Raw genomic sequence first — 18,558 nt, forward strand, 5'->3', positions numbered from 1 at the left:
AACCCTACCTCTAACTCCGCGTTACAATTTTTTCATTGGTGTGCCGATTCTCGCCACTGTATTGCTAGAGCAAGCAGCCGATTTGCTGCAGATCCAAATTCACCCATCTCTCTGATACGGCAGAGAGCGATACCAGCCAGCGTAACACTGAAGTCCAAAGCCAAAACCCTAAAGAAACACATTGTACAGACAACCAGCAGGATTTCTCAAATAATAGCAAAAACACCCATTAATAAAAATCTGCTTTATGCTTCATTAGTTACATGCATTGTACAAGTATTCATTGACGACATTGCAGAACCGTTTCTATAAATGTAGAAAGGACATAAGTTAGCCGGGGGGGGGGGGTGTGGTTTAATTTTGAATTATACAGAATTTGAAATCGGCTGTCTACACACACATCCCATTTTATACACCTGCTCGAAATGTACAAGCTGCGTTTTCTCCGCCGCTCTCACATACATATGTATATACACGTGCATTTAGCAGACGTGGACTCACCAATGCATTTCAGGATTCCTTAGCAATAAGGGGATGAGTTTCTCAAACCTACTTCCAGAATAATTACTGCCAATATGTACAATGCAATAAAAAAAAGGGGGGGTTAGGTTTTCCTGATGTTTAATCATTATTATATTATTAATTCTTCTGGTTTACAAGCCATGGATATGGGACCGTCTCTCTCTTACGCTGGAGAAGGGCGACGCTCTCGTGGATTTGCATGTTATCTATAATTAAAGCATCCTATTATTATCTAAGAGGTAGGTCCCTACTGACTCATTATAAAATTAGGCTCTCCGATTCAAACAGACAGCGGGAGCTTGTGAGGAGTGAAAACGTTCTCTTGTATTCATTTGTTCTGGTGACTGCTATTACTAATGACGCTAATTACTAATAGTAAAAAATGTTATATACACAGACATATCTATATATGTACCTTAATTTGCTAAAAAGCATTAGATGTATAATACAATGTTTGGGATATTTCTTAGCTCCCGGAAAGGGTCCTGTAGGATTGTTGATCCTGCAAATAAATCAGTGAGGTTGCAGTATATAGAGATTCACCACTAATCCTACAGGCTTTGTCTTCTCCCGTTAACTGTGCAAGCCGGGGGGGAAGAGGTGGAAGAGGTTTGTGCTGTTCCTGGGAGAAGCAGAAGCCATTTGGAATTAGGAGAGGAGGGGGGGGGGAAGAGGGAGAGGGGGGAAGAGGGAGAGGGGGGAAGAGTGGGAGGAAGGGGGCATAGAGAGGGAGGAAGGAGGGGGGAAGAAAGGGAGAGTATGTAAAAAATTGTGGTACCCTGTGAGAAATAAGAACAAAGGAGTGGTACTCAGTAAACCATAGTACCATCACAAATGTGTGTGTATGTGTGTGTGTATATGTGTGTGTGTGTATGTATGTGTGTATGTATGTATGTATATATATGTGTATGTGTGTGTGTATGTGTATGTGTGTATCTATGTATGTATATGTATGTGTATGTATGTATGTATATATATATGTGTATGTATGTATGTATATATATGTGTATGTATGTATAATGTGTGTGTGTGTGTGTGTGTGTGTGTGTGTGTGTGTGTGTGTGTGTGTGTGTGTGTGTGTGTGTGTGTGTGTGTGTGTGTGTGTGTACACACGTGTCTCTGTGTGTATTTCTAGATTGTACTCCGGTGGTTTTAACCCAAGGTTCTTTGAACCTACTAATTTCTAGCACCGTGGGGGAGGGGGTGGGGCATAACACCCACCTACTTCATGCTGATGCACCATTAAAAGAGGGGAACGCCAGCCTGACATTCAGCCCCCCCCCCCCGCCTCCCACTGACTAGGCTTCTGGGGCCAGCGTCTATGTTCTGATCGGGACCCTTGTGGCGGTGAGGCTGCCAAGGTCGAGCTAAGAGGGGAATGTCCTGTCTTGTAAGTGAGCTCGATATAATGCCCTGCTAAACCCATTACTAAACGTCATTCGTGGTCTTTACAAAGGCCCAAAGCCTGCACTAGAGTGTCCACATGGTTCTGCACTTTACTCTCACTTGCTCCACCCCCCCCCCAAGCAGGCAGCACAGACCTATTTCCCATGTAGACTTCACAAAGACTTATCGGAGGAGCTCCTCTGATGAGACTCTTTGAAGTCCCGTCATGTCGCAGTGGGAAAGGGGCTTTAGCAGCAATGCTCGTTTACATTTGGGGCACATTTAGGAAAACAAACAAACACACTGTTAAAAAAAAAAACTCACTGCCAGCCCAAAAAAAAGGTTTAGATCGCTGAAATCAGAATACAAAAACGCCGGCACAGGGTGTCCACGCGTGGCGCTACGAGAGCTCGAACCCCGTGTTCATGCTGATCGAGTAGCGCAGCTTCTCCCGCAAAATCCCCTTCTTGCTGTAGTTGGGGAGTTTCAGGAGGTTAAAGCACGTGGAGGAGGTGGGGAGGCGGCCGCCCGGCTCCCGTTTCCGGATGGTGAAGAAACCGCGCAGGACGCTGCCCAGCGTGTCCCCGGTATCCTGCGCAAAGAAGAAGAAGACGACAGGTGGGTAAAGCGCCGGCTGCCGCGCTAGGAGAGGGCGTTTGTCAACTCGGATCCGAGTCACGTTATTGCCACGCTGAGCAGTGCCTAAGTGGGGCATATTCACTAAGCGATGCTACTCCGTCAGATACATGCTAGCACGGCTCATTTCTTTCTTCTTCACACTGCCCCCCTTCCCTTTTATCCCCCCCCATAGATAGGAAGCAAGGGATCACTGGGGCCCAACAACAGGGACCTCCTGGATCCCGAGATCTGTCACGGCTTCCTATTGGCCCGTGTGCCGCGGGGTATATAATACCAGGAAGAACTGGCGGCCCTTTCCCCGGTAAGTATCTACGGGAAGCAGGGGGTCCCCGGAGCTCAAATGAACACGGTTCAGAACCCCAAAGACCCCCTGCTTCCCACCTATGTTAAAAAAATAGAGGGGGGTTAAGGTGAGGATCGCCCCTTTAAGGCAGTGTTTCCCATCCCAGTTAGAAGGATATACCCCAGGGGTGGGCAACTCCAGTCCTCAAGGGCCACCAACGGGCTAGGAATTCGGGATATCCTTGCTTCAGCACAGACTGAGCCAGATTGAGCCATCCGTGCTGAAGCAGGGATGTCCTGAAAACCTGACCTGTTGGTGGGCCCTTAAGGACTAAAGTTGCCTACCAAATCCTTTTCCTATTACATATTATTTCGGGTGACCCAAACCGTGGTCGTCCAAGGAACCACCTCTCCCCCCCCCCCCCCCCCCCCCCCCCCGAGATACTTAACGGTAAAGGTAGTGCGTTTCTGTCCCCCTTCAGGGGAAACAAAATGGCGGCTGAAATCTCCCGCGTCACATTGGCCAGCGGCAAGCCGCATCGCTTCCTGTTGGCCTGCGTGATGTGGGGTATTTAAATGCTAGGCGCTACCTTTACCCGTAAGTAATCTTGGAAATCAGGGGGTCCCCGGAGCGAATATAATTTACATGGAGACACATCGCTCATACCAATTTCCAACAAACATAAAAATAACCCGGTGCAAAAAGGGAACAAAATGACAATTAATCAACACAGATAGAGTCCCAGAGCTAAAATGTATGAGATCCATCTTCGGGGACCCCCACCCGCATCCCATCATGCTAAAAAAAAAAGGGTGATGACCGAAGGTGGGTGAGAACGTCTGAACAAATGAACAAATGGATTATTTCACTGTAGTCGTCCGTAATCCTGGAATTTGTATGGCCATCTGATTCCAGGAGTTCAGCTGGATTCAATTGCCAAGGCTAACAAAACCACAGGCGAGCTGAAGGGCAGAGCGTGGGGGGAGAAGACCCCGACTCGTTCCGTGGTAGAAGCCCTGCTGATGCTACCCTGCGTCCATGCTACTCCCTACGGCTGCTAGGGACGGAGGTTCTCCCTACGGCTGGGGTCAAAGCAATAAACATCGCCTGTACTGTGCAGCCGGGTGTCCCCTTCGCCATCGAGGACCCTTACCTGGTCATCGGAGACCTCCACGCAGCGGATGGAGAAGGGAGGCTTGAGGTAGGCGAATCCCAGGAGTGGAGGTCGGGAGCAGCTGGTGATGAACTGAAACAGGCAGAGTGGGGTACAGCGTTACAAGAGGGGTACAAGAGAAGAAACAGGGACGGGTACAGGCTATGCCCTACAGTGGGGTACGGTCCGGACATGGATTCCAGTCATGTCAGGGCTTCTTGGTCACCAGCCTTACCTTTAAAAACATGGCTCGTTCATCCGAGGAGAAATCGTTGGCCAAGATGTCCCACAGCCAGATAATGACCCGGTGACTCCCGTGAAAGCCTCCGTAATAAACTGTGTGTTTCCTGTGAAGTGACAGCCCAGTTACTGTATATATATATATACACACATATATATATACATACACACACATATATATATATATATACACACACAACCGTTTTTGCTCACTTTAGGTCATCCAGATCGATCTCCGCGTTGTCCCCGGATATGAGACGCTGCAGCTCGGGCGCCGAGAACATGCGGATCCACTCGGGCCGGATGATGGAGCGGAACCCACTGATGAGAGCGGCTGCCTGGTTCTTAATCTGCATGTGCATGCGGAAGTGAGCCATCAGGTGAATGTAACTGATTCTACAGGGGAGAGAGAGAGAGAAAGGAAAGAGAGAGAGGCAAGAGAGGAAAGAGAGAGAGAGGCGAGAGAGAGAGAGAGAGAGAGAGGAAAGAGAGAGAGAGAGGCGAGAGAGAAAAGAGAGAGAGAGAGGCGAGAGAGGAAAGAGAGAGAGAGAGAGGCGAGAGAGGAAAGAGAGAGAGGCGAGAGAGGAAAGAGAGAGAGAGAGAGAGAAAGGAAAGAGAGAGAGGCAAGAGAGGAAAGAGAGAGAGGCGAGAGAGAGAGAGGAAAGAGAGAGGCGAGAGAGGAAAGAGAGAGAGAGGCGAGAGAGGAAAGAGAGAGAGGCGAGAGAGGGGGATAGAACAAGAACGAAATAGGGAGAGAAAGAAAGAGCAATTACTATTTGTTATTATTCTCCTCACTCCAACTAACCCAAAAAAAGAGAAACTATCCCCCACTGTAATGAAACACAGCACACACACACATGTCCGTGTTGCGTGATGTAGCACACGGCTCGGACCCAGCACTTACTTGTTTTCATTGGTGACCGAAATGGACTTTCCTCCTGGGACCAGCTCATGACAGACCAGCTGATGGAAACACAAAGACATTGGCGCTTTAGCAGTTGTGCCTCATGGCAAACTGGGAGCAGAACATGGCCGCCGATACCGGCGTTACCGGCGGCGAGCCAAATAACAAGAATCATGTGATAATGCGCTCCGGTCTGGATTGGCCGAGGCCGAGTTTACCCCAGGTACGCCGAGAGCTTTGGAGAGGGACAGTAGCAGAGGTACGAAAAGGGGAAAGGGTGAAGGTGCTTAGCACCCCAATAACACAGGAAAACTAATTATCAACACATTCAAGAAGAGCTGGGTGGGGCCCCCCATATTGGAACAGGAAACAGGAAGAGAGAGTCAGAAACCCAAACACACATGGAAGGACCAACCTGGCCCATGACGTCTTCGTCGTATGAAAGGGTCAGCCCCAAATCGCCAATATCTCCATCGTAACGCTGCGAAAAAACGCGCGCAAAGAAACAATCCACGATTAGGCGAGCTCAGGCCTACAACCCCCTCTAGCGAAATGCGTCGGTAACACAATATCTTTCCAATGCCCTAGGAGTGCTGCTGGGGAACTGGGCATACAGTACATTTATTTCACACACATACACAAACCCGGCGCTACTGCCCTGACTGGCGCGCGAGTTATTCGCGATATTTTACAGTCTTTTAACAAATCATTTGGCTGCCTCTTTTGATCCAAAAATGATTGACGCCTGCTAACCCCGACCAGGTAATCTCCATTTAATGCAGCACCCCTGAACACACACACACACACACACACACACACACATTTGCAGCAGGGGGTCTCCAGTGCTGAACTGCGTTGATTTCAGCTCTGGGACCCCCTGCTTCCCGAGATACTTACCTCCGTAGAGGGTGCCGGTAGCAGTTCCGGCAGGGCTACTTTGGGCTAACATAAAGGCGGGTTAAATGTCCGTGTCCTGCGGGCCAATAGGAAGCCGTGACATCGTCCCTCGGGGCTTCCTATTGGCCCACGTGACGCAGGACATTTAAACAGCAGAGAGATACCGGCACCAACTACGGAGGGACGTATCTCAGGAAGCAGGGGGTCCCCGGAGCTGAAATCAACGCCGTTCTGCTCCAGAGACCCCCTGCTTCAACCCTATTTAAAAAAAAAAAAAAAAAGCCATAAAGGGTCCCCAGGAGAGCTGCTTTAAGCAGGTACCTACACAAATGCATCATATTCCTTATTGTCCTGTGCACTACACATCGTTACTATTATAAGAGAAGGAAGCAGGCTGAAAGGGTTAAAGGGAAGTAGCACAGGGTTTGTGTATTGGTTTCCATACACATAATCCAAACACGGGAAACCCTATGACCGCCCCTCCAGCAATTCTAGGTGGGGAGTGAGTATTACATGTGGAGGGCTGCATGGGACCGGCGCGGTGCGGCCACACAGTATTTTTACCGACGCTCAGCACGTATGGACGTCGGAATGGGACGGGTGCTTGCGGACGTTTCGCCGTGACCAAATGACCGCCGGGGGTTCGGACGCACACGGACGCTTTGCTGCAGCTGATCCGCTGCTGGCCGCTCGTAAGGGACGTTTCATTACTGGTTAGGGTAGGGGCTTAATGTAAATGGGTTTAGCGGTTAGGGTAGGGGCTTAATGTAAATGGGTTTAGCGGTTAGGGTAAGGGGTTCATTTAAGAGGTTTAGCGGTTAGGGTAGGGGGTTAATTTAAGGGGTTAGGGAGTTAATTTAAGGGGGTTAGGGTAGGGAGTTAATTTAAGGGGTTTTAGCGGGTATGGAGTTAATTTAAGGGTTTTAGCGGTTAGGGTAGGGGGTTAATTTAAGGGGTTTAGCGGTTAGGCTAGGGAGTTAATTTAAGGGGGTTAGGGTAGGGAGTTAATTTAAGGGGGTTAGGGTAGGGAGTTAATTTAAGGGGTTTTAGCGGTTAGGGTAGGGGGTTAATTTAAGGGGTTTTAGCGGGTGGGGAGTTAATTTAAGGGTTTTAGCGGTTAGGGTAGGGGGTTAATTTAAGGGGTTTAGCGGTTAGGGTCGGGAGTTAATTTAAGGGGGTTAGGGTAGGGGGTTAATTTAAGGGGTTTAGCGGTTAGGGTTGGGAGTTAATTTAAGGGGGTTAGGGTAGGGGGTTAATTTAAGGGGTTTAAGCAGGTAGGGAGTTAATTAAAGGGGTTTTAGCGGGTAGGGAGTTAATTTAAGGGTTTTAGCGGTTAGGGTAGGGAGTCAATTTAAGGGTTTTAGCAGTTAGGGTAGGGGGTTAATTTAAGGGGTTTAGCGGTTAGGGTAGGGGGTTAATTTAAGGGGTTTAGCGGTTAGGCTAGGGAGTTAATTTAAGGGGGTTAGGGTAGGGAGTTAATTTAAGGGGGTTAGGGTAGGGAGTTAATTTAAGGGGTTTTAGCGGTTAGGGTAGGGGGTTAATTTAAGGGGTTTTAGCGGGTGGGGAGTTAATTTAAGGGTTTTAGCGGTTAGGGTAGGGGGTTAATTTAAGGGGTTTAGCGGTTAGGGTCCGGAGTTAATTTAAGGGGGTTAGGGTAGGGGGTTATTTAAGGGGCTTAGCGGTTAGGGTTGGGAGTTAATTTAAGGGGGTTAGGGTAGGGGGTTAATTTAAGGGGTTTAAGCGGGTAGGGAGTTAATTAAAGGGGTTTTAGCGGGTAGGGAGTTAATTTAAGGGTTTTTAGCGGTTAGGGTAGGGTGTTAATTTAAGGGTTTTAGCGGTTAGGGTAGGGGGTTAATTTAAGGGGTTTAGCGGTTAGGGAGTTAATTTAAGGGTTTTAGCGATTAGGGTAGGGGGTTAATTTAAGGGGTTTAGCGGTTAGGGTAGGGGGTTCATTTAAGGGGTTTAGCGGTTAGGGTAGGGGTTAATTTAAGGGGTTTAGCGGTTAGGGTAGGGAGTTAATTTAAGGAGGTTAGGGTAGGGAGTTAATTTAAGGGGTTTTAGCGGGTAGGGAGTTAATTTAATGGGTTTTAGCGGGTATGGAGTTAATTTAAGGGTTTTAGCGGTTAGGGTAGGGGGTTAATTTAAGGGGTTTAGCGGTTAGGCTAGGGAGTTAATTTAAGGGGGTTAGGGTAGGGAGTTAATTTAAGGGGGTTAGGGTAGGGAGTTAATTTAAGGGGTTTTAGCGGTTAGGGTAGGGGGTTAATTTAAGGGGTTTTAGCGGGTGGGGAGTTAATTTAAGGGTTTTAGCGGTTAGGGTAGGGGGTTAATTTAAGGGGTTTAGCGGTTAGGGTCGGGAGTTAATTTAAGGGGGTTAGGGTAGGGGGTTATTTAAGGGGCTTAGCGGTTAGGGTTGGGAGTTAATTTAAGGGGGTTAGGGTAGGGGGTTAATTTAAGGGGTTTAAGCGGGTAGGGAGTTAATTAAAGGGGTTTTAGCGGGTAGGGAGTTAATTTAAGGGTTTTAGCGATTAGGGTAGGGGGTTAATTTAAGGGGTTTAGCGGTTAGGGTAGGGGGTTCATTTAAGGGGTTTAGCGGTTAGGGTAGGGGTTAATTTAAGGGGTTTAGCGGTTAGGGTAGGGAGTTAATTTAAGGGGGTTAGGGTAGGGAGTTAATTTAAGGGGTTTTAGCGGGTAGGGAGTTAATTTAATGGGTTTTAGCGGGTATGGAGTTAATTTAAGGGTTTTAGCGGTTAGGGTAGGGGGTTAATTTAAGGGGTTTAGCGGTTAGGGTCGGGAGTTAATTTAAGGGGGTTAGGGTAGGGGGTTAATTTAAGGGGTTTAGCGGTTAGGGTTGGGAGTTAATTTAAGGGGGTTAGGGTAGGGGGTTAATTTAAGGGGTTTAAGCAGGTAGGGAGTTAATTAAAGGGGTTTTAGCGGGTAGGGAGTTAATTTAAGGGTTTTAGCGGTTAGGGTAGGGAGTCAATTTAAGGGTTTTAGCAGTTAGGGTAGGGGGTTAATTTAAGGGGTTTAGCGGTTAGGGTAGGGGGTTAATTTAAGGGGTTTAGCGGTTAGGCTAGGGAGTTAATTTAAGGGGGTTAGGGTAGGGAGTTAATTTAAGGGGGTTAGGGTAGGGAGTTAATTTAAGGGGTTTTAGCGGTTAGGGTAGGGGGTTAATTTAAGGGGTTTTAGCGGGTGGGGAGTTAATTTAAGGGTTTTAGCGGTTAGGGTAGGGGGTTAATTTAAGGGGTTTAGCGGTTAGGGTCCGGAGTTAATTTAAGGGGGTTAGGGTAGGGGGTTATTTAAGGGGCTTAGCGGTTAGGGTTGGGAGTTAATTTAAGGGGGTTAGGGTAGGGGGTTAATTTAAGGGGTTTAAGCGGGTAGGGAGTTAATTAAAGGGGTTTTAGCGGGTAGGGAGTTAATTTAAGGGTTTTTAGCGGTTAGGGTAGGGTGTTAATTTAAGGGTTTTAGCGGTTAGGGTAGGGGGTTAATTTAAGGGGTTTAGCGGTTAGGGAGTTAATTTAAGGGTTTTAGCGATTAGGGTAGGGGGTTAATTTAAGGGGTTTAGCGGTTAGGGTAGGGGGTTCATTTAAGGGGTTTAGCGGTTAGGGTAGGGGTTAATTTAAGGGGTTTAGCGGTTAGGGTAGGGAGTTAATTTAAGGAGGTTAGGGTAGGGAGTTAATTTAAGGGGTTTTAGCGGGTAGGGAGTTAATTTAATGGGTTTTAGCGGGTATGGAGTTAATTTAAGGGTTTTAGCGGTTAGGGTAGGGGGTTAATTTAAGGGGTTTAGCGGTTAGGCTAGGGAGTTAATTTAAGGGGGTTAGGGTAGGGAGTTAATTTAAGGGGGTTAGGGTAGGGAGTTAATTTAAGGGGTTTTAGCGGTTAGGGTAGGGGGTTAATTTAAGGGGTTTTAGCGGGTGGGGAGTTAATTTAAGGGTTTTAGCGGTTAGGGTAGGGGGTTAATTTAAGGGGTTTAGCGGTTAGGGTCGGGAGTTAATTTAAGGGGGTTAGGGTAGGGGGTTATTTAAGGGGCTTAGCGGTTAGGGTTGGGAGTTAATTTAAGGGGGTTAGGGTAGGGGGTTAATTTAAGGGGTTTAAGCGGGTAGGGAGTTAATTAAAGGGGTTTTAGCGGGTAGGGAGTTAATTTAAGGGTTTTAGCGATTAGGGTAGGGGGTTAATTTAAGGGGTTTAGCGGTTAGGGTAGGGGGTTCATTTAAGGGGTTTAGCGGTTAGGGTAGGGGTTAATTTAAGGGGTTTAGCGGTTAGGGTAGGGAGTTAATTTAAGGGGGTTAGGGTAGGGAGTTAATTTAAGGGGTTTTAGCGGGTAGGGAGTTAATTTAATGGGTTTTAGCGGGTATGGAGTTAATTTAAGGGTTTTAGCGGTTAGGGTAGGGGGTTAATTTAAGGGGTTTAGCGGTTAGGCTAGGGAGTTAATTTAAGGGGGTTAGGGTAGGGAGTTAATTTAAGGGGGTTAGGGTAGGGAGTTAATTTAAGGGGTTTTAGCGGTTAGGGTAGGGGGTTAATTTAAGGGGTTTTAGCGGGTGGGGAGTTAATTTAAGGGTTTTAGCGGTTAGGGTAGGGGGTTAATTTAAGGGGTTTAGCGGTTAGGGTCGGGAGTTAATTTAAGGGGGTTAGGGTAGGGGGTTATTTAAGGGGCTTAGCGGTTAGGGTTGGGAGTTAATTTAAGGGGGTTAGGGTAGGGGGTTAATTTAAGGGGTTTAAGCGGGTAGGGAGTTAATTAAAGGGGTTTTAGCGGGTAGGGAGTTAATTTAAGGGTTTTAGCGGTTAGGGTAGGGAGTTAATTTAAGGGGTTTTAGCGGGTAGGGAGTTAATTTAATGGGTTTTAGCGGGTATGGAGTTAATTTAAGGGTTTTAGCGGTTAGGGTAGGGGGTTAATTTAAGGGGTTTAGCGGTTAGGCTAGGGAGTTAATTTAAGGGGGTTAGGGTAGGGAGTTAATTTAAGGGGGTTAGGGTAGGGAGTTAATTTAAGGGGGTTAGGGTAGGGAGTTAATTTAAGGGGTTTTAGCGGTTAGGGTAGGGGGTTAATTTAAGGGGTTTTAGCGGGTGGGGAGTTAATTTAAGGGTTTTAGCGGTTAGGGTAGGGGGTTAATTTAAGGGGTTTAGCGGTTAGGGTCGGGAGTTAATTTAAGGGGGTTAGGGTAGGGGGTTATTTAAGGGGCTTAGCGGTTAGGGTTGGGAGTTAATTTAAGGGGGTTAGGGTAGGGGGTTAATTTAAGGGGTTTAAGCGGGTAGGGAGTTAATTAAAGGGGTTTTAGCGGGTAGGGAGTTAATTTAAGGGTTTTTAGCGGTTAGGGTAGGGTGTTAATTTAAGGGTTTTAGCGGTTAGGGTAGGGGGTTAATTTAAGGGGTTTAGCGGTTAGGGAGTTAATTTAAGGGGTTTAGCGGTTAGGGTAGGGTGTTAATTTAAGGGGTTTAGCGGTTAGGGTAGGGGTTAATTTAAGGGGTTTAGCGGTTAGGGTAGGGGGTTAATTTAAGGGGATTAGCGGTTAGGGTAGGGTGTTAATTTAAGGGTTTTCAGTGGTTAGGGGTGTTAGGGTAAGGCACTTACCTTTGCGGCGATCATCTGGTTACGGCGAAACAGCCGAGACCAAATGTCATAGACATTACGGACGTTACCATAAACTGAAAGCACTTGGCCACTTACCACCTTTTTTTACAGGTGTATCAGAACTTAAAATGTGCTTTATAGTGGCAAATAACTGCACATGGACATAGAATCTGACGGCAGGTAGGAGACGCTTGGCCTTCCGAGTCCTCACGTTTCCTGCTCAGACCCCATCTCCTCTTTGGCTTTTTTTCCCTTCATATTTAGGATTTACCCTTCTGTTTATCCCAAGTATGTTTGAATTCCCTTACTGCATTAGGCCCTACCACCTCTGCTGGCAGGCTATTCCACAAATCCCCTACTCTTTCAGTGAAGGACTTCCTCACATTTCCCCCCGAGCCTCCCTCCCTCCCCAATAGGAAATAGAACGGCATATACAATACAGCTTTTGTTACGGGCTGCTTCTACCAAGTGTGACAATGCAGCTGCCATCCCAAAGCTGCAGTGATCAGGGCGCGTGGAAATAATGACACTGTTGGTCTGGTTCCCTGAACCCCATTGTTATTAACCCATGTGAGACCCCCGGATCAGACCCTAGGTGCGGAGCCATGCTACACTGACCTTGATGGAGGTGAGATTCTTGTAGAACTCCGAGTCCAGGGAAGGCAGCTCATCCACGGAGCTGTAGAAGATGCTGTGATGGTGCCCAAGCAGCTGGCTTACAAAGAACGATGCAAATGGTACGTCCACCACAATGCCCTGAAAATATACACAAGGAAGAATATTCCCGGTACATGCACTGTGTGCATCAGCTTGTGATTTGGGGTCTGAAGGGGTCATTCCTTCCTAGGAGCAAAGTGTACTAATGGCAGTGACATGTTTAAGGGGTCAGTCCCTCCTAGGAGCAAAGTGTACTAATGGCAGTGACATGTTTAAGGGGTCAGTCCCTCCTAGGAGCAAAGTGTACTAATGGCAGTGACATGCTTATGGGGCCAGTACCTCCTAGGAGCAAAGTGTACTAATGGCAGTGACATGGTTAAGGGGTCAGTCCCTCCTAGGAGCAAAGTGTACTAATGGTAGTGACATGGTTAAGGGGTCAGTCCCTTCTAGGAGCAAAGTGTACTAATGGCAGTGACATGGTTAAGGGGTCAGTCCCTCCTAGGAGCAAAGTGTACTAATGGTAGTGACATGGTTAAGGGGTCAGTCCCTCCTAGGGGCAAAGTGTACTAATGGCAGTGACATGGCTAAGGGGTCAGTCCCTTCTAGAAAACGGGTGATTTTTGGACTTTGACGATTCCAGAAAAAAAAAAAAAGAAGCCTCAGTGCTAGATCCAATATGACAAATTATATAGTTAAATACTTATCTGTTTTTCTTCTCATAAGTGAGGCCGATTCAGTTGAATTCTTTGGCCACAGTATTGTAAGCCTGTAACCAGGTCACGGTGCGGCCCATCTGCAGGTCCTAACCCTGCTGCACCTGCAACAAGCTCTCATACACTCTCTATGGATGGACTGCGGACAGGTCACAGGCCATACCTTGGCGTGGCTTGCAAGCTTAAAATACTTTGGCCAAAGAATTGAACCGAATGACCCTCACTTACGAGGAGAAAACCAGATCAGTATTTAACGATATCATTTGTCATATTGGATTTAGCACTTTGGCTATTTGCCTTGTGTTATATACATGGGGTGGCACTCCTAATAACACTCCTTTTGACACAATGTATAAGATGTGGTGGGTTTGGGTTCTGAGCTTACAGGGTATGTGTGTGTGTGTTTGTAAATGTCTATTGGTAAATCAACTTAGAGGTTAGTGACCCCTCCTCACTGGTGTCACGCTCGCCCATCCCACCTTTTAAATGGCAGCCCTGACTATGCACCTGTGAATGACCAGTCTATAAAGACCGCTCTCCCTCCATTAGAGAGGTTATGAGAGCTTGTTGCAGGTACAGCACTGTTAGGACCTACAGCTGGGCCTGTGACGTGCTTGTGCTGAACCCTCGCCAAGCTTTTGACCACTTCTGCTGACATTTCTTTGGGAGGATCTCAATATGTTCAACAAATCGCCACAAACTCTTCTCCTTCCCATTTTGGGGGGGGGGGGGTAGCAAACTGCGTCCGGATTCTCCGCCTTCCACGGCATCTCGTGTGCTTCTGCTCAGCTCCTAGAGAGCTGACGAGACTGCATTCCCCCTTACCTCGTACACGGCTTTCCCCAGCATCTTCCCTACAAACTCAAACAGCTGGAGGTAGTTCTCGTGGATATAAGACGTAGGTGACGGGTACAGCCTGTCGCCGGAGCTGGTGGTCTGCAGACAACACACAAGATGTAATCAGCCATCCAAAGTAAGTACTGTGTGTAATTAACTTCCATAAAGTGTTAAAAGGAGCCATCCCCTCCCTAACTAGATGCCATTTTTGTACATCATCGGAACCGCTTGGATCCTCAGGAGTTGACCCAGGTTATTTTCAGCTCAGGGGACCCCTCGGTTCCCGAGATATTTACTGGTGAAATTACCGGTATTACTCCTGGTCTTTCAAGGGGATTTAAGTGGCTGTCCAATAGGAAGCCGCAACCGATGATGTGGCAGCTTCCTATTGGCCCGAGATTTGGCAGCCATTTTGTTTCAATCTTGTCGCCAATATCTCGGGAACCAGGGCATCCCCAGAGCTGAAAATAGTAGCATTTGGCTCAGGGTGAGACAATGGGGAACACTGTTAAAAAAAATGGGGGTTCAACACAATAAATGGTTAGCCTGTGACCAGCGGGCGATTTATACAAATACCTTGAATAGATTCAGCGCAGGGTCAAACACTTTCTTTATGATTTCCTCCAGGAACTCCTTAAACACCCCGTCCTGGTCTATCCCGGCCTCGTCCACGCCCAGATCGTTGACGAACTTCACGCGGATCACGCCTTTCATGGCGTTCTGGGACAGCTGCCGCAGCTGGTCGTACCCGTCCTGGAAGGGGCGAAAAACCATTACGGGGTCAGGAGGCCGGGAACACGCGAGCGAGTTGTTTCTAACTTTGTGCGGGGAAACGGCGTACTTTCAAAGCAACCGGCGCCATGTCAGAAATAATATACATTGTGGCTTATTATAGTGTGACTTATAATACATTTATAACCTATATCTCTGTCTCGCCCCTGCTTGAAATCCATATTTTGCTTATGAATTCAGGCAGTGGTTCCTAACAGAGGGTCCATTAACCCCTACGAGATATCCCAGGCAGTATAGCGGGGTCCTGAGCCCGCGTGGGAACTGCGCACTTAGTAAGACCCCAATATGCCCCTTAGCGTGGGGGGTACAGCTGTCACTTACAGCAGGAGCTTTCAAAGTCGCTCCCCACACTGCTTTGCATCCACAGCAGAAAGGCATTGTGGGACGTGACTTTGGAAGCTCCCGCAGTGGGTAACAGCTATACCCCCCATGCTGCCTGCACACACTGAGGGGCAGTTTGGGGCCTTATTAAGCGCGTGTTCCCCCCGCGAGCTCAGGACACGACACTGCCTGGGATCGGTCACACAGCTCTTAGCGACAGTCTGAGGAGTCGGCAATAAGATTTATCCATTAGGGGTTCGCGGGACAAATACTTTAGCACAATGGCACAATCTCATCACTCCAACCACAATAAACCCCATGAGTCTGCGTATATCCATTTCCAAATGTTATATTGCATATTGTTTAAACATTTATTCACAATACGGTGCCTGCTTTCAGATCTCCGGCTCTTTCCCCATTCACCGATTGTTTTTAACCCCTGTATTTTATTCCTAAAAAGGGAGGTCAAAACCTCAAAAAATAGGGCTGCTATGACCCTCTTAATTAGTGACACAATTACAAGCAATTCGTGACATAATTGGACAACAAAAGAATCTTATCCGAGAAACTGAGGATAAGACTCTTTGTAGTCTGCATGGAAACACAGCAGGAGTTGGCGCGTGAACACTTCACTGCAGGTTTGGGGGCTTTTAAAATAAAATCAAAAACTTTGAAAATGGGTAAAAAAATAAAAAAATAAAAATTAGAGGGGGGGGGGGAGGAAGGAGAACAGACCTCTGGGAGTTCTTGTGGGCTCAAAAAAAGGCTATGGATGACATCACTGTAACGGATTGGTGCGTCCGGAAGAAGTTGCCCCGCTAACACATGACGAGGACCAAGACCGATATTATAAAAAAAAGCAGTAATACAGCTTTTTATTTTTTTCAGCAGAGTTTAAAGAAACCTCCCCCCCCAAAAAAAACCACCAAAAAATAAACATTTCTGCAGGGAACATGAAAATTCGGGCTGGGTTTCTGCGTGTCCGTGGCCCGTGTGCATACCTCCAGCATCCGTGACCTGCGGATGGTGATGTGGGTGACGTGCGGAGAGGCGATGTTGGTCTCCACTAAACCCAGTTTCTCCTTCTCCTTCGTGACAATATTTCGGAACAGGAGCACCCTCTGTAAGAGTGACACAAGTGAGGCAGCTGTATGTATGTATGTATGTATGTGTATATATCTATATATCTATACACACACACACACACACACACACACAATCACACCTCATGAGATATAAGATTATATATATATGGGTAAAACAGTAAGTAACTTGGGTGTAATCGGCTTTCTTACAAAGACTCAAGCGTCACGGATTTGTATTTTGTGGCATGACTATGTTTCGCTTTTCAACAGGAACACTAAATTCAACCACAACTCCCTTGTTTTGTTTATATGCGCGAGTAACAACGGAGACAACATGACCACACCAGCAGCACGGGAAAACTTACAGCGGTGGCAGATACAATGTGGCATTCACTACTCATGGGGACGGTGATGGCAGATACAGTAGACATGTTGGACCTCTTTAGAAGAGAACGGTATACAGGGATAAGCAGAATAAGTTAAAACATAGGATGTTGATGCAGGGAGAAATCGGACTCCCATCACCGGGGCCAGGTAGGGATTTTCCCCCTTATGAGGCAGAGTAAAGCCATAATTCCCGCGGAGTCTTCAAGTGAATGGGCTGGAAGTGATCGTCCAGCCGGAAGACAGAAAGGCCCAATTAGCCGCTGAGGGACAGCTGGCTGCGACCATTTCGCCCCGAGGTATGGATTATAGGGTTACGATTAGGGGTAAAGGTTAGGGTTTTCTTTGATGGACACGCAGGAGGATTTCCCTTTCATGTGAGTGAATGATCTAATAAACACTTTTTATAGCTACGATCCCGGGGCAGAGGTAACGATTACCTGCGGCGACGTCCTGGCCGCCAAATGCCCTGTTGGCGAAACGGCTGCGGCTAAATGGCCGTGACTAATTGTTCTAGATGCCCGGAAAGTGTTGTATAGTAGAAGACTGTTTAGTGGATATGGGCCCTAAATAACAACGGTTTCACTAGGGTTTTTTTTTTTTGCCATCCTGTGGATCAACACAAGAATAAATATAGGATGAGTATCTCACTTAATTACTATTCAACAAGGGCTGAACGTGGCGGACATATGTCTTCTTCCCACCTAATCTACTAGACAAAAAAGGTGTGTATTTCCACAGCTGTGTGTGACACTAGGGCAGGCAGTGTGTGAGCAGGGTGACCGTGTGTGACACCAGGGCAGGCAGTGTATGAGCAGGGTGACCGTGTGTGACACCAGGGCAGGCAGTGTGTGAGCAGGGTGACCGTGTGTGACACCAGGGCAGGCAGTGTGTGAGCAGGGTGACCGTGTGTGACACCAGGGCAGGCAGTGTGTGAGCAGGGTGACCGTGTGTGACACCAGGGCAGGCAGTGTGTGAGCAGGGTGACCGTGTGTGACACCAGGGCAGGCAGTGTGAGGGCAGGGTGACCGTGTGTGACACCAGGGCAGGCAGTGTGTGGGCAGGGTGACCGTGTTACTTACATTCTTGTGCGGGATGACGTGAGGGATATACTGCAGCAGGAGCTGCGCTCTCTTCCTCTCCTTGTCCAGTTCTTGGAAGAGCAAAGCGGGTTTCAGATCCCTGGAAGAAGCAGGAGACTCCGTTCAGTTTCTAGATTGCAGCATGGCAAGTTTATACGGTTATTCATCTGCAACGTGTAATCCCCGGTCACTGGGTGAGGACTGATCACTTATCTGAAACCCTCAGTCTTTTGGAGAGCCCACCCCATACATATATTGCTTTCAGAGGGAGCTGCATTGTGATGGAGATTATAATGGTCCAACAATATGTTATAGTCATATCAAATATATTATATAATAATGTCATATAGAGCGCTGAGAGTGTACACACAGGGCTGTACACAGAATTTCTTTCAGACACAATTAACCCGTCCCCCAAAGAGCTCACGATCCCATTTGTATGCCTGAGACACAGGAAGATAAAGTGACCTGCCCAAGGTCACGGGGATTTTAACCAGGATCTGACCTTTCAAAGGCTCCTTCCATTTTAAAGTCATGCCTGCTGTTATGCAGAGGGTGAAATGATGGGTGTCAACGGGTCTCAGTACTGCTGTATAATTCAGCCCTGCACAGTGGAATGCAGGGAACACGGCAGCTGCCGCCATGCAGAGCGAACTGCGCATGCGCAATGCATCACGGATCCAATGCAACACGGATCCAAGGCAACACGGATCCAAGGCAACACGGATCCAAGGCAACACGGATCCAATGCAACACACTCACTTGCGCAGCCAGTGGTCGTCAGGGGCGAATCTCCGGCGACAGTCCCTCTCATACAACACCATTAGCCAGCCGTGTACGGAGTGGAAGAGCTCCAGCGTCTCACCCTTGGCGTTCTCTGCAAACACAGGGGGATAGAAGCGGTTTCATTAACAACGTTCCTGTGATAACCATGCAGGCAAAGAAGGGTGGGGGGCCGGGCTGCTCCTTCCGTGCAGTAACACAGGAGGGAGAGGGATTAGGGGGTACGAGACTTTTTATTGCACCAACAAGTAGTTGAGATGTTACAAACTTTCCAACTTCTCAGGGTCCTTCATCCGGTACGGCAGCAATACAGAAAC

General features: G+C 47.7%; 1 protein-coding gene across 7 annotated transcripts in view; it reads right to left on the reverse strand.

Moving 5' to 3' along the window:
- Positions 1–229: 229 nt before the first annotated feature.
- The window catches only part of UBE3B (ubiquitin protein ligase E3B), a 46,029-nt gene continuing 27,700 nt past the window's right edge, over positions 230–18,558 (reverse strand). For 4 of the 7 annotated variants that reach the window (XM_075568773.1, XM_075568772.1, XM_075568774.1 and 1 more), the window contains 12 exons: positions 18,221–18,335; positions 17,459–17,558; positions 15,909–16,028; positions 14,371–14,547; positions 13,783–13,893; positions 12,206–12,343; positions 5,543–5,608; positions 5,128–5,186; positions 4,437–4,619; positions 4,219–4,330; positions 3,984–4,076; positions 230–2,500 (listed from right to left, as the gene is read on the reverse strand). In XM_075568773.1, the coding sequence (XP_075424888.1) occupies positions 2,309–2,500; positions 3,984–4,076; positions 4,219–4,330; positions 4,437–4,619; positions 5,128–5,186; positions 5,543–5,608; positions 12,206–12,343; positions 13,783–13,893; positions 14,371–14,547; positions 15,909–16,028; positions 17,459–17,558; positions 18,221–18,335 (1,466 nt within the window). In that variant the 3' untranslated portion in view covers positions 230–2,308. Of the gene's footprint in view, positions 2,501–3,983; positions 4,077–4,218; positions 4,331–4,435; positions 4,620–5,127; positions 5,187–5,542; positions 5,609–12,205; positions 12,344–13,782; positions 13,894–14,370; positions 14,548–15,908; positions 16,029–17,458; positions 17,559–18,220; positions 18,336–18,558 lie in introns of those variants that run through there. The other 3 variants (XR_012787763.1, XR_012787764.1, XM_075568777.1) reach the window with 3 other exon arrangements.

The sequence above is a fragment of the Ascaphus truei genome, chromosome 13 (genome assembly GCF_040206685.1).
Source record: "Ascaphus truei isolate aAscTru1 chromosome 13, aAscTru1.hap1, whole genome shotgun sequence".
Taxonomy (NCBI): Eukaryota; Metazoa; Chordata; class Amphibia; order Anura; family Ascaphidae; genus Ascaphus; species Ascaphus truei.